The sequence below is a fragment of the Chenopodium quinoa genome, unplaced genomic scaffold, assembly GCF_001683475.1.
Source record: "Chenopodium quinoa cultivar QQ74 unplaced genomic scaffold, ASM168347v1, whole genome shotgun sequence".
In the NCBI taxonomy this organism is placed as follows: Eukaryota; Viridiplantae; Streptophyta; class Magnoliopsida; order Caryophyllales; family Amaranthaceae; genus Chenopodium; species Chenopodium quinoa.
The window spans coordinates 487,879-505,045 of NW_018742810.1; the positions used below are offsets into that span (position 1 = coordinate 487,879).

General features: G+C 35.0%; 2 protein-coding genes across 3 annotated transcripts; both read left to right on the top strand.

The window, feature by feature from the left end:
• Positions 1-489: 489 nt before the first annotated feature.
• LOC110725166 (rhodanese-like domain-containing protein 4, chloroplastic) lies at positions 490-4,682 on the top strand. The gene is made up of 8 exons (XM_021904643.1): positions 490-1,532; positions 2,228-2,330; positions 2,497-2,583; positions 3,037-3,114; positions 3,197-3,271; positions 3,700-3,780; positions 3,908-4,234; positions 4,314-4,682. The coding sequence occupies exons 1-8, from the start codon at positions 904-906 to the stop codon at positions 4,359-4,361; spliced, it is 1,428 nt and encodes a 475-aa protein (XP_021760335.1). The 5' UTR covers positions 490-903; the 3' UTR covers positions 4,362-4,682.
• A 2,775-nt stretch (positions 4,683-7,457) lies between these two features.
• Positions 7,458-16,248, top strand: LOC110725169 (cullin-1-like). 2 transcript variants are annotated; one of them, XM_021904646.1, is made up of 20 exons: positions 7,458-7,646; positions 8,684-8,846; positions 8,930-9,029; positions 9,459-9,644; positions 9,775-9,822; positions 9,914-10,117; positions 10,201-10,278; positions 10,445-10,534; positions 10,628-10,708; positions 10,792-10,851; positions 11,287-11,316; positions 11,392-11,478; positions 11,556-11,705; positions 11,783-11,838; positions 11,940-12,060; positions 12,139-12,300; positions 12,412-12,555; positions 12,949-13,167; positions 13,300-13,467; positions 15,845-15,946. In XM_021904646.1, the coding sequence occupies exons 2-20, from the start codon at positions 8,713-8,715 to the stop codon at positions 15,944-15,946; spliced, it is 2,220 nt and encodes a 739-aa protein (XP_021760338.1). In that variant the 5' UTR covers positions 7,458-7,646; positions 8,684-8,712. The 2 variants fall into 2 exon arrangements, with proteins under 2 accessions (XP_021760338.1, XP_021760337.1); XM_021904645.1 differs by having other exon boundaries at positions 7,460-7,683; positions 15,845-16,248.
• The last annotated feature ends 919 nt before the right edge of the window (positions 16,249-17,167 follow it).

Consider the following 17,167-nt stretch of genomic DNA (forward strand, 5'->3'; position numbering starts at 1 on the left):
GGAACTTGGCTAAATGCAATGCTTAAAACACTTAAATTTATAATGTTACTACGTATTTTGAAAAATAAATCATTAGCAAAATTTTCTTCCCTAATATTTAATATTGTTTTAGTAAATTTTTCCCTTTTTGCTTGAAACAGAACAAACAGCTTGTATGTAGTACGGTACAATTTTACTTTTTTTTTTTATATACATTTTTTAATTATGAAGAAAAATACGATTAACTTCATTGCAATAATTTGCTTCTATTATTTAATTTTATACGGAGTATATTGATATATGATTTATAGATTTGCATTAAGTTAGGGTCATTTTCATCAAATATACCAGATTAGATTATTGTCGATGATGAAAATAAAAAGCGGGGTAGTACTCGTAGAGTTGTAGTACAAAAAATTTGGAAAATTACCTCCGTAGTACAAAACAGATGGTTGTTTCGGATCTTTCTGCCTGTACTCCCATGTAACTCTGGTACTGTATTATTAAGCTTAAGCTCTAGTATTTTCCCAGAAATTCTAACTTATTCTTCGTAAAACCATCTAAAATGTTATCCACACAATCATATTTAACATGATATCATCTGACATCGTGCATTCTAGACAATCAGCAACATCTCATCCTTTCATGCCACGTGTCAACCATCTGGTGGACAACCAATGATCTTGCTTCCATGTCATCACCTTCCACCCCAGCCAAAAACACTTTGCATTCTGTGAAGCCAATTCTTTTGGCTTAGCTTACAACTTGTAACAAAGATAGCTTCATAACTTTTACAAGTATCTTTCATAGTGAATTAAATATTCTTCAATATTTTTACAAAAAACAAAAAACCAAAAAAAAAAAAAAAAACAAAGATTGGAATATAATTGAGAGCCTCAGAAATTTCCTGGGAAAAATTATGCAATGGAGGCCCTCAATGTAGTAGGATTGAAGCCAATTTGTGTTGTTCATGATCAAAGAGGAAAACCCAGAAAAAATTCACAAATTCCAACACTTCCCTCTATTAAATTCCCACAAATTTCAATCAACCCACCAAATTTTGCAGAAGATTTTGCAAGAAAAATTCATGGAAGTTTAGTGCTTTTAGCTTCTTCTGCATTCAGTGCTAAATTTGCTGGTGCTCTGACATATGAAGAAGCATTAGAACAATCAGTAAATGCAGATCCTGGGGCTGAATTTGATGCAGGAAGTGTTGTTGAAACAATTGTTCAAAACCCACTAATTATAGCTGGTGGGGTTGCTGTAATTGCTGTTCCCTTGGTTTTATCTCAAGTTTTTGGGGGTAAACCTAAGCCATTTGGTGTTCAGTCTGCTAAAACTGCATATGCTAAGTTGGCTGATGAGCCTAATGCTCAGCTTCTTGATATTAGATCCTTAAAGGAGTTGAGGGAAGTTGGTAGCCCCGATATTCGAGGATTGAAGAAGAAGGCGGTTTCGATTGTGTATAGAGGTGAAGATAAGCCTGGGTTCTTGCAAAAGTTGTCTTTGAAGTTTAAGGATCCTGAGAATACTACTTTGTATATCCTAGACAAGTGAGAACCCTTAGCTCAATTTTTTATTTTTATTTTTTTTATTTTAGTTTTCTTTCTATATTTTTGATTTGGTTTGAATTTCCTTGTATCCTTACAAAGCTAATCTAATCATTTCTGACTTTCTGTTAATAATTGGTTGAAGTGTTTTTCGATTTCAGCCTGTGTTAGAATTTATTGTATGCAGATCAGTTTGAGTGTGTGTGATACATTGTTTGATGAGTTTGATTATAGATTCTAGGGCCATTTATATACATTGTTAACTTGTCCATATCAAAATCAACATTATCTCGATACGTTGAAGGATTGACAGCACCCTTGATAGGGAAACGGGTGGTAGGATGTAAGCAACCTAACCCTTATGATAATAAAGATATTGTTCCGACTGATGTTTTATGATGTATAACATCAACATTATCTTAATACTTCTAAATATACCGTAGTGTCCTGGCTTAGGCGGGGTGGGGTTGGGGGAAGACATACATTGTACATAGCATTACCCTCAGGCCTCACAATTACGGAGAGACTGTGTTTTGTTAATGCTGTCTAATCTGCAACAGCTGTCTACTACTTGTACATTGTTACCATTTTCTACAGAAATCTTCTGAACTGTCCAAATTTGGATATTATATGACGATGATCTCATGAACAGAATTCTGATTGTTAATACCATTGTTTTCTTTATGTGATTCTGTCAGATTCGATGGAAACTCTGAATTAGTAGCAGAGTTGGTGACTGCAAATGGGTTCAAATCCGCTTACGCTATCAAAGATGGAGCAGAGGGACCTCGCGGATGGATGGTCTGTCCTGCTGTTACTTCTTCCAATTTTCAAATGTTATACAGTATTTCTTTTGTCTTTTGAGTTTAAACGTCGATACTTCAATACTCACTTATTGGATTAATGAGATGAATTGCTGCATCAATACTCACTTATTGGATTAATGAGATGAATTGCTGCATTGCAGAATAGCAGTCTCCCTTGGCTTGTACCAAAGAAAACTTTCAGCCTTGATTTTAGTGGTTTGACGGAAGCATTTGGTGGTGCGTTTGATGTATGTTTCTTGGCTCTTCTATGAATGTATATCTTTTTGCTGCTTAAGATTCAAAGGAAACAGTACTTCGAGCTAGATATGGCTATTTGATTTACTATTTTTCAGGAAATTGCTTTGCTTTGAAGCTCCAAACATTGGGGCCAAACTTTTTTAGTTAATGCATACTTCCTTCAGTCCTTGGTTTCTTGAATTCTTCACCTTTTCTATTCACTGTATTCACTCTTCAAGATAAATCTATCCACATGATGTGAAATAATATATTCTAAACAATTCCATCAAAGTTGATGGAAGAACTTTGATCAGGAAGCCGAACTGTGAAGAAAATTATAGGACACAGGGAGTATTTTTTAGCCGAATGACCCAACTTGTATTTAACCTTCTTTTTCTGCTTAGAACTTCTTTATGTTAGCCTTTTTTGCATTTTTACAATTTCAAGGGGTTTCTAAAATGCAGGAGAGCGCTGATACATTACCAGTACTAGGGATTGGCGCAGCAGCAGCTGCTGGATTGGGTTTGTTGGCTTTTACAGAGGTTAAATCTTTATATTCACTTCAAGAATAGAGACTTGCAATCTTATTTTAAGTAATTCATCATCTTTGGTTTTCCTTTTCAGATGGAAACTGTTCTCCAACTACTAGGCTCTGCAGCAATAGTTCAGCTGCTTAGCAAGAAGCTTTTATTTGCAGAGGTAAGTCGTTTCTATTGGACATTTTAGGCATATAACACTATCGTGAACATTATTAAGTGTTCGTTCTTTCACCTTTATCCGAATACATTGGAACTAATGCGTACTGATTTTAGTTGTGACTTGAACTTAGCTTTGTTGTAACTGATATTACTGAAACTTAATTTCTTAAGGTGAAAAGAACATAGCCTATGTTATTCAAGCTTGAAGCATTTAACATTGGAAACAAATGACAGTTCATGTCTGAAAAAAATTGATCATTGATCCATTGGATACCCATTTGGCCCCAATCAATGCCTTCTATCGTTTATATGATTTTTTTTTGAAAATCTGAATAATTGCATTGGTAGAATTAGCATCCTCTACTTAACTACAGTACGAGTATCTAACAAATTTGATTTTACTTATGTTATTCTGGTTTCTCCTGACAGGATAGAAAACAAACATTGAAACAAGTAGATGAATTCCTGACCACCAAGGTTGCTCCCAATGAGCTCGTTTCAGATATAAAGGTAAGTCATCGATATTCAATAATACATTTATTCCAATATGAATGGGGGTTTTAGCAGATTTAAGCTTTTTTAATTGATACGTCAAGTTCTCTGATGTTATCGTCTCAATTTCCAATATTGATTGCAGCAAATAGGAACCGCCCTTCTACCAATAAGCATGAATAGCAAGTCTCTTCCAGCACCTGCAGAGGCAGCCCCTGAAGCTGCTGTTGCTGAAAACAGCTTCCAGAAAGCTGAATCTGTCCCTGAGCCACAAGCAGAAGCACCTGCACAACCTGCCGTTGAACCAGTAGCAGAAGCAACTGCACAACCTGCCGTTGAACCAGTAGCAGAAGTAACTGCACAGCCTGCCGTTGAACCAGTAGCAGAAGCACCTGCCCCAGAAATCAACTCCACACCCCAGAACGAAGTTAATACAGTATCACATCCAAGGCCGCTTTCGCCATACGCTGCAGTAATTATCTCTCCTTTTCTTTCTTCTTCTTTGAGAAATTGCTGAACTAGTTTTGATTTTCACCCTTTTCTTGTTGCAGTATCCAGATTTCAAGCCTCCAACTTCCCCTTGTCCATCACAACCTTGAGAGTTGGAGCTTTTTCAAGATAGTTTTGTTATTCTGTGCCATCTACATGAACCTACATGAGAAAATTGAGCTTACTATGGGGGATCCAACCAAGAGAAACTTGGCTGTCTCCCTTTCTAGGTCGGAATATGTGTACTAGTCGCTTGCTAGCTACCTTGAGGTGTATATTGCAAATTGAGTCCTTTTTGTTTTCCCTTCCCAGATTCGTAGCTAAACAATACGGTATACATCTAGGCTTTTGAAGCCCTCAGTCGTGCCAACAGTTACAGGTTGTATAAACTCGATTACAAGTAATGGCATAAACCATCGTCATTGAAAATATAGAATCAGGTTTGCATGCATTGAACCTTTAAGCCTTAACAGAAGTAGCAGGACTATTGCCTACAAAGAGTGTGATATCTAGCAATTCCTCACATTCCTTGGTCTGTAAGTCCAGCTAGTAGATTTCGGAAAAACAAGTATCTTGCCATCATCAAATGACCTTCAAACCATGAATATATCATTATGAGCGTTATTGGACCTTCTATTTTAATTAGGAGGGGGTAATTAGCCCAGATTTTAGTACTCCATAAGACAAGTAAGCCAAAACATGATTATTACAAAAATTACTAAAAAATACGCATGATAATTTTTAAACACGTGCTTCCTCCGTGTTTTTTAGCTGACATCGTTTGACTTTCAAACATCGTTTGACTTTCAAACTATACTTTGACTAGCTTTTGTGATTTATAGCTACAATAAAACATAGTCATGTGAGATCATGTATGAATCGTCTCAATGTATATTTTAATAATATCTACTCTTTTTTTTTTTTAGTTTTACAATGTCGATAATTAGAAATATTAATCGTTAAAATAGTGCGTTAGCAAGAGTGATAAAAGAAATGCGTCAGCTAAATAAACGGAGGTAGTATAATTTTGTAAAACTACAAACACATCATTAAGGCATTTAACAATAAAGAACTCCTTATACGGAGTACAAATTACAAATCATATATTAAGAACACTTTTAAAAGTCTCATCTTATGTATTAATTAGTCGATGAAATGTATTATGATATATTAAGAACACTTTTCTTAACATTCGAATTGTCAGTAAGGTAGGTAATCTCACACACAAGCCGACATAAATCACATAATATTTCAAGGTAGATATGAGAAATTTACCAAAAAAAAAAAAAAAATCATCTAATATTTCCACGTAAATCACCAAGTGTCATTTCAGTTGCTACAAAGAAAGAAATATCGAGATTCACAACGGTTCAGATCTAATAAGATACCACCTTTTCCTGAATAAAAACATGAGAAAATACAACTTTCTCAACATGAGAAACTTGAATGTTTCTCAACATGAGAAACTTGTATGTTTCTCAATTGGGTATTTTCGCCTTTTTGGACTAACGGAAGCTTAACAGCGTTAACCCACAAATAACATACCCATCTCTCCTCAACAATGAAGTTCGAGAATCCTTCACTAATGGAGGTCGAAATTTTCTACAACAATGAAGAAATCACTCACAAATAATGACAAATACCTACCATTTATGGTTAACCATGCCCTTAATTTACATATTTTTTTTAGGATTTTTCGTTAAATTCGACGGCAAAGCCGTCGGAATCGATGTGTTGGGGTCGGGATTTGTTGCGGTGTTAGTGGTGTACTGGTGTTGAGGATGGTGTTTGTTTGTTGGTGGGGACTTAGGGATGAATCCACCATTGTTGATGAGAAGGAATAAGGAAGGAAGATGGAAGGATGAAGATGACGGAGATAACGAAGGAAAAACTTCTGTCATCTCATCACATGCTATCTTCTCACACAATTAGTAAAGGGGCCCGCTACAATGTCTAAATAATTGCAAAAATGTCATTTGAGAAACAAACTCAGTATCTCAATTGGGAAATTGGGGCTTGCTCTAGAAACATTTGTACTTAAAACTTACAAAATACTGAAAATTAGATGATACACCCGGGTGCACCATGCTCATAGTGCACCCGGGTAAACAAAAAAAGGCGGAAAGAACATATAGTGTTTGATAAAAAACATACCAATGTTTGGCAAAGAACATACCTTTAATATGTTCTTTGAGTGTGATCAGCGTGTTTTTTGAGTAAAATTTTATGTTCTTTACATTATAACTTATGTTATTTAACATATGTTGATAAACATATATGTTTTTTTGGGTTTAATAATACAAAGTATGTTCTTTGAATTTGGCGTGTATGTTCTTTAAGGTCGTAGTGACGCCCAAATTCTATTTTTATTATCATATGTCATATTTAAATTACTTTTATTATCGTACATTCTTTGAGTTTGATTAGTGTGTTATTTAGGTATTAACTATATGTACTTTACAATATAAATTATGTTCTTTTAACATATGGTATTTTGAAATTTGATATTGAATCTTAAATTATTTTTAATTGAAAATAATATTAGAGTAAAAAAAAACTAAATTATTAAGGGAAGTTGAATTTTTTTTGGAGAGATAGAAAACTATTTTTTGGAAAAATGATATCTTTGGTAAGGATTTTTTAAGAGGTGATCAACATTGGCATGACTCGCATCCGGACCCGATCCGGCCCGAAATAGGGTGGGTTTGGGCAAACCTAAAAATGCATTTTTAGTTAAAACTCAAATCGGGTTAGAAAAAAGCCCGAAAACCCGCTACTTTTCTACGGGTTTGGGCACGATAAATTATGATATGGCCTGACCCTACTAGATTTTTTATCACCTCTAAATTTTTTCCGTTAATAATGTGTAATTTTTCAGAAAATTTAATTAAGTTTTTATCTCGTTCTTTTAATTATATCTTTATGTTCTTTGGTAATGCATGTTTTTGTCAAATACAACATGTTCTTTATTAAATACATGTATGTTCTTTATGAAACACAGGATGTTCTTTCCGCCTTTATTTATTTATCCGGGTGTATGATGAGCACTGTACACCCGTGTGTATAAACCACGGATTAACAAAATACCGGTAATATCTCCATTTCCTTATTGAGTTTATCTTCCAAAAATACACCTTAAGAAACAAACAGTATTGAAAATTACCTTAAACAAGATTACTTACTTAAAGTATAACATAAGAGTTGAAAAACTCAAAAACATATCTTAAAGAAGAATAGTTGAATCTAAAGATTATACACAATCGGGGTTTTGTTTACTACAACACAGATAACCAGACACACAATTACAAATTCATCACTTCCAACGCATCCTCATTTCTCTCTCTTTCTCTCTCCTCCTTCCACCGGTTGCCGGTGACATCACCTTCATTCCTCAGGTGATCTCTTCTTTTTAATTAGGCTTTACTGGTTAAGGTTAGTACTTGTTTTTGTTATTCAGCTCTAAAGTTTTTATTTTTATGTATCTGTTTTTTTTTTTTTTTTTTTTGGTTCGATTGTTTTAGTCGATTTGTCTGTTGTTTGATCATTTTTCTGATAATTCGATCATTTTGAGATTGACGGGTTGTTTTGGGGGGATTTTTTTTGTTGATTGGTAAGTTTTGGGAGGTAATTTGGATAAATTCGATTCATTTCTGGGGTTAGGGTTTTCGATTTATGGGTGTGTGGATGTAGTGATGCTAAACCCAAATTAGGGTTTTTGTATTCAGCTGTTTAGATGAATAGTAGATTATCTGTGAGGCCTTCAATTCTGCTTTTTAGGGTGAATTTTTCAGAATGAAAATTGAATAATTGTTTGGGTTTTTTTAAATTCATGCCATTTTGTCCTCTAATTTAGGTTCATAGATCTCTCAATGAGCATCCGAAATTTGATTTGTTATTCTATATATATATATTTTTTTTTAGTAAAACTGCCTTTCAGTTCTTTTTCATTGCCTTTGTATGCATTTGCTTGGTTACACTAATAAAGTTGTAGAATTTAGGGTTTTCCAAGTTTGTAATACTTGTAAGGAATTAAATTCAGTCCCAGTATATGCCGAATTGCCCAAACTGGTTTAAATGCTCAATCTTTATGGAAATCTGATGGTGCTCGTAAATCAATCAGACCCCTTTTCCTCTGGGAGGAGAGGGGAAGAAAGGATTTATGGAATTGTTTTTATGCCCATAATCCAAGTTAGATTGCCAGCTCATTTTATTATGTGTTAATCAACTGTGTATAAATATTGTATATTGAAGTGGCGTGCATTAATAGTCTTAGATGTTGTATTATTAGATATATCTGGGATTTATTATGGTTATATATCATTTCATGACTTAATTTCTCGTTTGAGCTGTTCTATGATTTAATGATAGATATCATGATCAGTTGTGTATGACAAATTTGTGGCTAACCTGTTTGTTTCGTGTTGTGTAATAGGTGATTGAGCCAATCAATTAGATACAATAATGAACGATCGTAAAATTATTGAACTAGAGCAAGGATGGGAGTTCATGGAGAAGGGGATTACAAAGCTAAAAAGGATTCTGGAAGGGTTAACGGAGCCACCTTTTAATTCTGAAGACTACATGATGCTGTACACGTGGGTGCCTTATCTGTTATTTATAACATGTTTTGGTTTAGGATAATTTGTTGCACATTACTGAGTATCTAATTCAAATGTAGGACAATATATAACATGTGTACTCAGAAACCCCCGCATGATTATTCTCAACAGCTCTATGACAATTACAAACAGGCATTCATGGATTACATAAACTCAACAGTAAGAATTTTTTTTGAACTTTTGGCACTTTGCCAGTCTTCCAAGGGTCATTTGTTTTTGTATTTGTACATTCCTGTTGATGACTTGGCATGAGTAAATTGAAGGGAATTTGTTTTGGTGTACAAGTATGGTGTTGTTTTTGTCACTACTTACCTACGGGTGGTAGATCTATTTGATTTTGAATCTTTGCAAATATAATTTTGCTCTGTGTAAATTAGATTGGTTTAAATCATCCATTCTAGTAACTAGTCAGTATTGCTATAACCTTGACCGCATAACACTTTTGGTTTTAGTTTCTCACGAAATTTTCCCAAGTTTAACATATGTAATTCAAGATTTAAGGCACTGTTTCTTCCAAGTCTGGTCATTGCATGAGCTCTGTGCTTTTAACACTGCATTTCCCTGTTCCCTCCCATTACTTTGAATCAGGTTTTACCTTCTCTAGGGGAGAAACATGATGAGTTTATGCTGAGAGAGCTTGTGAAGAGATGGTCAAATCATAAAGTAATGGTCAGGTGGTTGTCTCGTTTCTTCCATTATCTGGATCGGTACTTCATTGCTCGGAGGTCACTTCCATCTTTGCATGAAGTTGGATTGACTTGCTTCCGTGATCTGGTATTGAAATACTTTCCATGTCTCTCTTAATAGTATAATATATGTTCTCTATTAATGTTTGCCCTGGCTTGATTGTATGCTCTTGCTCTACATGAGGAGCCGACTCATGAATGAACTTTTTTTGCACCAGGTTTATCAAGAAGTATCTGGCAAAGCCAAGGATGCTGTCATAGCTCTGGTAAGTTCATAGCATGAAGGGTTTTTTTTTCCTGGTTTTATTTTCACATGTTCTGCATGCAGATGAGAGATGGCTTTCTGTTTCTGATCAGATTGACGTAGAAAGGGAGGGTGGACAAATTGATAGAGCATTACTGAAGAATGTTCTTGATATATATGTTGAAATTGGAATGGGACAAATGGATTACTATGAAAAGGACTTTGAAGCTCATATGCTAGATGATACTGCTGCTTACTACTCACGCAAGGCCTCAAGCTGGATTCTGGAGGACTCATGTCCAGAATATATGTTGAAGGCAAGCATTTTCTTTTCTCTACTATTTGATTTTTGCCTAAAAAACAATGTATGACTCATTTTAATTATTTAAGGACAATACAGTCGGAGGAATGTTTGAAGAAAGAGAAAGATAGAGTGGCTCATTATCTACATTTTAGCAGTGAGCCAAAGCTTCTGGAGGTTAGATTTAGTTATTGCTTCTAGTTAAGCAATTTCCTTCTAGTATTGCTAAGATTTTGATGATTGTGCGTAAAGATTTTGTCCTTAGAAATTCCTATATCATATAAAACGTTTGGGCTTCTTATATGGTTTGTTTTTTATGTCTTATTGGCTTTCTTCTACACAGAAAGTACAAAATGAGTTGCTATTGGTTTATGAAAATCAATTGCTTGAGAAGGAGAATTCTGGATGTCGTGCATTGTTGAAAGATGACAAGGTATAGCATTTACAATATTTACAGCCTGTAAGTTTTCTGTTTTTTGTTTATTTTACATTGAGAACATTGGCTTTGGTTCTTCGATCTCTTTAGGTGGAAGATCTTTCTAGAATGTACAGGCTATACAGTAAGGTCACTAAAGGGCTGGAACCCATTGGCAGTATCTTCAAACAGGTGAAGCTTTCTCCATACTTTCAACTGAGCAAGATCTACTTGTCCTTGTAAGTTTGCTAATATACAGTATGGATTTCCTGCAGCACATAACCGATGAAGGAACAACCTTAGTGCAGCAGGCTGAAGATGCTGCAATTAGCAAGGTGTTTTTTTTTTTCCTATCATCTTTATGATGTTATTTCTAATGTCTGCATTGGTGATGCAAAAATGAATATTATTGCCTATGTTGTCTTTTAAGTTTGAAATGAAAGATAGATTTTGTTTGGAATTCAATGAGTGTCTTGTTGTAAGCTTGATAGAAGCGGAAATACAAGATCATCCAATTTTATGCGACCATATGCTTCCTTATTCCTGTGATATCTCCAATCTTCATTGAAATTTGTCTGATTCTTTAAGATATCGAGTAAATGGCTATCATGTATAGAATATTTTTCTTCTTATATGTAGTATTTATTGTATTGATACTTTGTTAGGAATGTGGGTCAATGAAAATTTTGGACATTTGTTTGTTGCCTTTCCGGAGCATGTATTAGTTGCCCTAGTTGTCGGTTTCCTTGCTAACACTGCTTCCTTGGCAGGCTGAAAATGCTGGTGGTTCACATGAGCAGGTAGGTCTCTTAACTCATCTTGTCATATGATTTGGATAAGGATATTTGGGCTGACTTGTTTGCCTTTTCTTTTAGGTGTTTGTCCGGAAAGTGATCGAGTTGCATGACAAATTTATGACTTATGTCACCGAATGCTTCAACAGCCATACCATCTTTCACAAGGTTTGCCATTTGAAGAATTATTTGCGATCTGTATTCTGGTGCTGTTTTTTTTAGAGCTAACTATTGCTGCTCTATAGGCACTCAAAGAAGCGTTTGAGGTATTCTTAAACAAGGGTGTTGCTGGTAGTTCAAGTGCTGAACTGCTAGCTTCTTTTTGCGATAATATTCTGAAGAAAGGTGGTAGTGAGAAATTGAGTGACGAGGCTATTGAGGATTCACTTGAGAAGGTAATCCTGTCTACTTTTGATCTTTAACTATGAGATTTTCTTGTTACTAAAGGTGTGCTTTTTACAACTATCTCCAGGTGGTGAAGCTTCTTGCATATGTCAGTGATAAAGACCTGTTTGCTGAATTTTATAGGTTAGCATTTCCTCTTCTCACCCCTGACCCTCTCTTTTCTGTATCATTTCTTGCATGGTTGTTTCTGTTCAAGTTTTTAATATTCTCTTGATTTCTAATAGGAAGAAGCTCTCTCGGCGTCTGCTATTTGACAAGAGTGCTAATGATGATCATGAAAGAAGCATTCTAACTAAATTGAAGCAGCAGTGCGGAGGACAGTTCACATCAAAGATGGAGGGGATGGTAGATTGCCTTGAATTTCTTTGAATATATTTAGTGGTCAAAATCCACAGAATTTAACCTCTTTTAATTATTATATAGGTGACAGACTTGACATTGGCGAGGGAGAATCAGACGAATTTTGAGGAATATCTTGGACAAAATCCAGATGCCAGTCCAGGTCTTGATTTGACTGTGACAGTTTTGACAACTGGGTTCTGGCCTAGTTATAAATCTTCTGATCTTAACCTTCCTGCTGAGATGGTAACGAGTGTTTTTATTGTCTTTTTAGATCACAGTTATTATTCTGTGGTTTGATGTAAGTTGATTTTTATGGATCAGCATGGGTATATCAATTTGTTGTTTTTCTTGTAGGTGAGATGTGTTGAAGTTTTCAAGCAATTCTATCAAACTAAGACAAAACACCGGAAGCTGACCTGGGTTTATTCGTTGGGAAGTTGTAACATTAATGGAAAGTTTGGTCCAAAAACAATGGAGTTGGTTGTTGGAACTTATCAGGTAATTATCCTGAGGTAAAATACGAGCATTTCTCAACCTCTAATAACTTGAGTAATTAATGACTCTAATAACACTTGTTGGTATAATTGTAGTTTAATGTTATTATTTTAATACCAACAAAGATTACTATGATACCAACAAAGCATACTATGATACCAACAAGGCATTTTGCGTTTGTTGGTATTAATGTTGGAGTATTTTGGTATCATGGTAATACCATTTAAGCACTATTTATACCAACGAACATTGTTAGTTATTAATGACTCAAGTTATTAGATTCAGAGAATTTCCTGGTAAAATACGGTCTGATACCTCAGTTTTATTATCTTAATCCCACTTATGGGATTAAGGCTCTGATTGATTGATTGAATGTCCTGAGGTACATTCTTGTAGGCTGCTGCTTTGATGCTCTTTAACACCTCAGATCGACTGAGCTATTCAGAAATAGCAACTCAACTAAATTTAGCTGATGAAGACTTGGTTAGAGTGCTTCAATCTCTATCTTGCGCTAAGTATAAGATTCTTTTAAAGGAGCCAGCCTCAAGAACTGTGTCCCCAAACGATTATTTTTCATTCAACTCTAATTTTACGGACAAAATGAGGAGGATAAGGGTATGTTCCCCCCCCCCCCCCCCCCTCTCTCTCTTCTGTATTTCTCCTATCACCTTAGTCTGAATAATTACCTTGCAAGTTGCAAGGTTCTTTTTATTTAGATTAATTTGCTTTGTTTTGATGATTGCTTAGATTCCTCTTCCTCCAATGGATGAAAGGAAAAAGGTTGTTGAAGATGTTGACAAAGATAGAAGATATGCTATTGATGCCTCAATTGTACGCATAATGAAAAGTAGGAAGGTTTTGGGATACCAGCAATTAATCACGGAATGCGTGGAGCAGCTAAGCCGCATGTTTAAGGTATAGCATCTTCTCTATCAACAAATATTGTTTAAACCTTTGGCTAGGCCTTATACTTATATTGCTGCTGCTAGTGTTGTGGAGTAAGGTAGAGGAATCCATTACACTCCTCACACTTTGATGATTAATTAGATTCCTACCTTTTTTTTCTTCAATCCAGCTGTGAATCTGTACATATGGTTTTGTTCGACTAATTAGACCCTGGAATATAGCAAAGCTGTTTGATTATTGATAGTGATTTGAATACATTTAACTTAACAATTATGAGGCAAAGATCACCAACAAGGAGAGCAGGCTGGATGTGGTGCTGGGGCTTGGTCGGATGAGTTTTTATTAAGATGGATATTTCTGAACAGTTAAACAATGTAGAGGCGGGAAATAATCGTTATGAAACAGAGATGGGAAAGGGGTGTTTGGAGAGGGTAGTTGCTGTATGCAATAGGGAAATAAGATGGCAGAGAAAGAATTTAGATATATATATATATGCTTGGTCACGCATATCTTCTCTGTTTTCTTGCACGGATAAAATTAAAATGTAAGGTTGTGCTCTTAGATTTAAAAAGTACAAGGCGTAAAGGGTTCCTGGAGCCTAGGCACAAAGCGAAGTTGAGTGTCTTGTGTATGTGAGGCGCAATTTTTTTTAAAAAAAAATTCTGGTATTATTTTTTATTAATTTTTTTTAAGCCCAAATATGAGTTCAAAAAATAAAATAAACAGATTTTAGGGGGGAAAAATCAAAAAAATGGGAGGTAGAATTTTCACGAACAAAAAAGGAAGAATTTCATAAGAACGAAAAGAGGAGAGTGACAATTTTGATAGAAAATGAAGAAGACAGAAAGAGGAGAAGAATGAAGAGAGAGAGTGAAAAACAAAGAAGATGAGCAAGTCAAAGAAAAAACTTGGAAAGTTTGACTAGCGTAGAACGCAGGCAGATCTGGTGCCTGAACTCACCGGAGGTTGCTTGCGGATGTTTGTCACCAATTTGAGTCAGATCTACTCTCTCGCGTTGGAACTTGAGGCGGCCCAGGTGTTGGCCTTGCGCCTTGGTTGAGGTGGTATGAGGCGCGGTGTGTTTTTACTAGCCTTTTGTACACCACTGCGCCCAACGCTCGGCAAGGTCAAGGCATTTTGGGTGGCGCCTCACATCGCCCAGGGTCACTTTTTAAACTAAGATTGTGCATTTGTGAACCTTTATTGCCCACTTGTTGAAGAATCAACAGTCTTTTCTAGGAGGTGGTAGACTGGTAGTAGTGTATTTCTTAATTGCTTGGCAGTGAATTATTAAAATAAATTATGAAGTACATGGATGTAGGATATACTTTTATGATTTGATCATTCTTGGTGTCAACTGCTCTAAATGAGAAGTAAAGTGGAAAAACTGATGCATAATAGATGCATGGAACAGTTATTTTTAGGGACCACATTTCTTGGGTAATAATTGTTGAGTGGAAGCCAATTAGAATGACTTTTGGTTGTGGTTTTTGTTATGGTTTTGATGAGTGAGTAGAAGGGGAACAATGTATTATGTATCAATATTTGAATTATGAAAAAATTCAGCTAATTGAAAGCAGCAGAACTTGTTACGGGCTAAATTACCACTAACACTAGAAAATGTTACCGCAAGTAGAAAGTGATGTAAATTTCTGTTTTTGTGGATTGTATGCTCATACGACTGGTAAGAGTGAGTCAGTTCTTCCATGTGAAGTGTGTAGAGAAAGAAACACATCGAATCAAAAGCAATGATTTTCCTTTAATGATGCAAGTTTTATTCAACTGCTTTACTATAGCAAGCATAAGTGAAACTTGCTTAAACTAGGATATAAAAATGTATAGGATTTTGCTGGCTGAGATAGTTTGGTGAGAAATGGAAGGTTTGTTCTATCCCCTGATACAACGAAAAGTCTAGAAGTCCTTGTAAGACAGTCTTTGCTGCAGCTTGTAGATTTAGAATGAGAATGCACTGTGTAACCTTTCAGTCGTATCATTAGTGTTTCCCATTTGGCTATTTCCTGTCTCAATCTTATGCGTACAATGTTTTTCTCACCATGCCATCCTTCCTAGAACGTAGTTATAAGAAGGATCCTAAGCTGTAATTTATGGGCAGGGAATGGTAATGATATCCAATTATATCTAGTGCAGTGGTGCTTGCATTGCTTTTGTTGGATACATCTTATTCTTCTGTATGATTGAATTTGTTCCGTTAAGTCTTACAGTACAAAATATGTATTACTTGTATTTGTTTATTGGGCAAAATAATTGGATTAGTATAAGGTATATTCTAGGCAATATGCTCCACTGGTTTCCTAATTTCCGTAACATTAAGAATAGTATGCGAAGTTTTTACCACTTACCTAACTAATTTTTTAAATCTTTCCAGCCCGATTTCAAGGCAATTAAGAAAAGGATTGAGGATCTGATCACCAGAGATTATATTGAAAGAGACAAGGAGAACCCTCAGCTGTTCAGATACTTGGCTTGATCATAATCTTGTGTCCTTGTGAGCTTCACCTTTCGAGGTGTTATATGTATCAAACCCTGAATGATAATGCGAAGAGTAGGTGTTGTTGTACAGTAATTTGGTTTTCCATGAGTCAATCAAAATTGTTAGGGAAAGTTATTTTTTTGGTCTCATGCAATCCAATAAATTATATATTAGACATGTTTGTTGATTTAAAAATATGTTCAGTAAAACTTTCAACTTAATGAGGTGAAGTTGCTATTATGTGCACCTCTTATCTCCAGGTTTTAAATATACAATTATAGGAGATGTTTATTCACTTTATACTGCAACCTTTTACCTTGTACGAAGTGGTGTTCCTGTTCTCTATCATACACCTTATGAGTATCAATCTATCAAGTCGTTGCTGTCTGTAAACTGATCGATGCTTGCCCAGTAGTCTAAGTTACGAGTAAGTCTTTGGTGTATTGCATATTTATATGCTTGAATTTATAATGCAAACTGGCAAACTGCCCAATTTATGCATAATTTCCTCATCGCCTATTGGGTTTTCTTTTGAATTAATCTATAAAAAAAATAAGAAACATGTACAAAGTATATACTTCCTATTCCACAAATATTGCAACAAGGACGAAATTACGCATCTCAAAACACATTTTATATGCTAAATATCTATAATTATATAAGTGTAAAAAAAATATAAAAAGTTTATATTGTGAAAGTATTTTACGAGATGAATCTAACAAGACCCCGCATAACTATTTTACTTAACATATAAATATGTTGTCAAACAAGTGTGATGAATAATGTAAAATTTCAGTTGTTGTAATATTACTAGAATGAAGGAAGTATGAGTTATGCGTAAAATTGACAATTTTGATTCATTATTAAAAGAAAAAACAATGTAGCCATTTGATTGTTACCAATTATTTTGACATGAGTTTAGTGCATAACTGCATACTAGAAGTCTATAAGTCCTGTTTGATGCATCATGCCTCTTATAGTTAGCAAAGGCTTCTAAATCTTAAAGCAACTACTGGAGGGAAGGAAGGGACAATTGGACAAAGATGTACTTACGATATTTCATCTTAATAGTTAATAGCTAAAGGTCCATGTTTTGAATATAAATTGATCTTTGGCCTGATCTTCTTTTCTTGTATTCCGTAAAATTTTCTTCGTACTATGTATCGGATTTCTATATGAAGTAAATAATCTAATAAAAATAATAGATTATGTTCAATA

Coding starts and splice junctions, on each gene's coding strand:
- LOC110725166 (XM_021904643.1), top strand. CDS start 904: ATGGAGGCCCTCAATGTAGTAGGATTGAAGCCAATTTGTGTTGTTCAT. Junction 3,115..3,196: donor GTTTGTTGGCTTTTACAGAG/GTTAAATCTTTA, acceptor TTTCCTTTTCAG/ATGGAAACTGTTCTCCAACT. Junction 4,235..4,313: donor CGCTTTCGCCATACGCTGCA/GTAATTATCTCT, acceptor TTCTTGTTGCAG/TATCCAGATTTCAAGCCTCC.
- LOC110725169 (XM_021904646.1), top strand. CDS start 8,713: ATGAACGATCGTAAAATTATTGAACTAGAGCAAGGATGGGAGTTCATG. Junction 10,118..10,200: donor GTCCAGAATATATGTTGAAG/GCAAGCATTTTC, acceptor AGGACAATACAG/TCGGAGGAATGTTTGAAGAA. Junction 10,279..10,444: donor GTGAGCCAAAGCTTCTGGAG/GTTAGATTTAGT, acceptor TCTTCTACACAG/AAAGTACAAAATGAGTTGCT.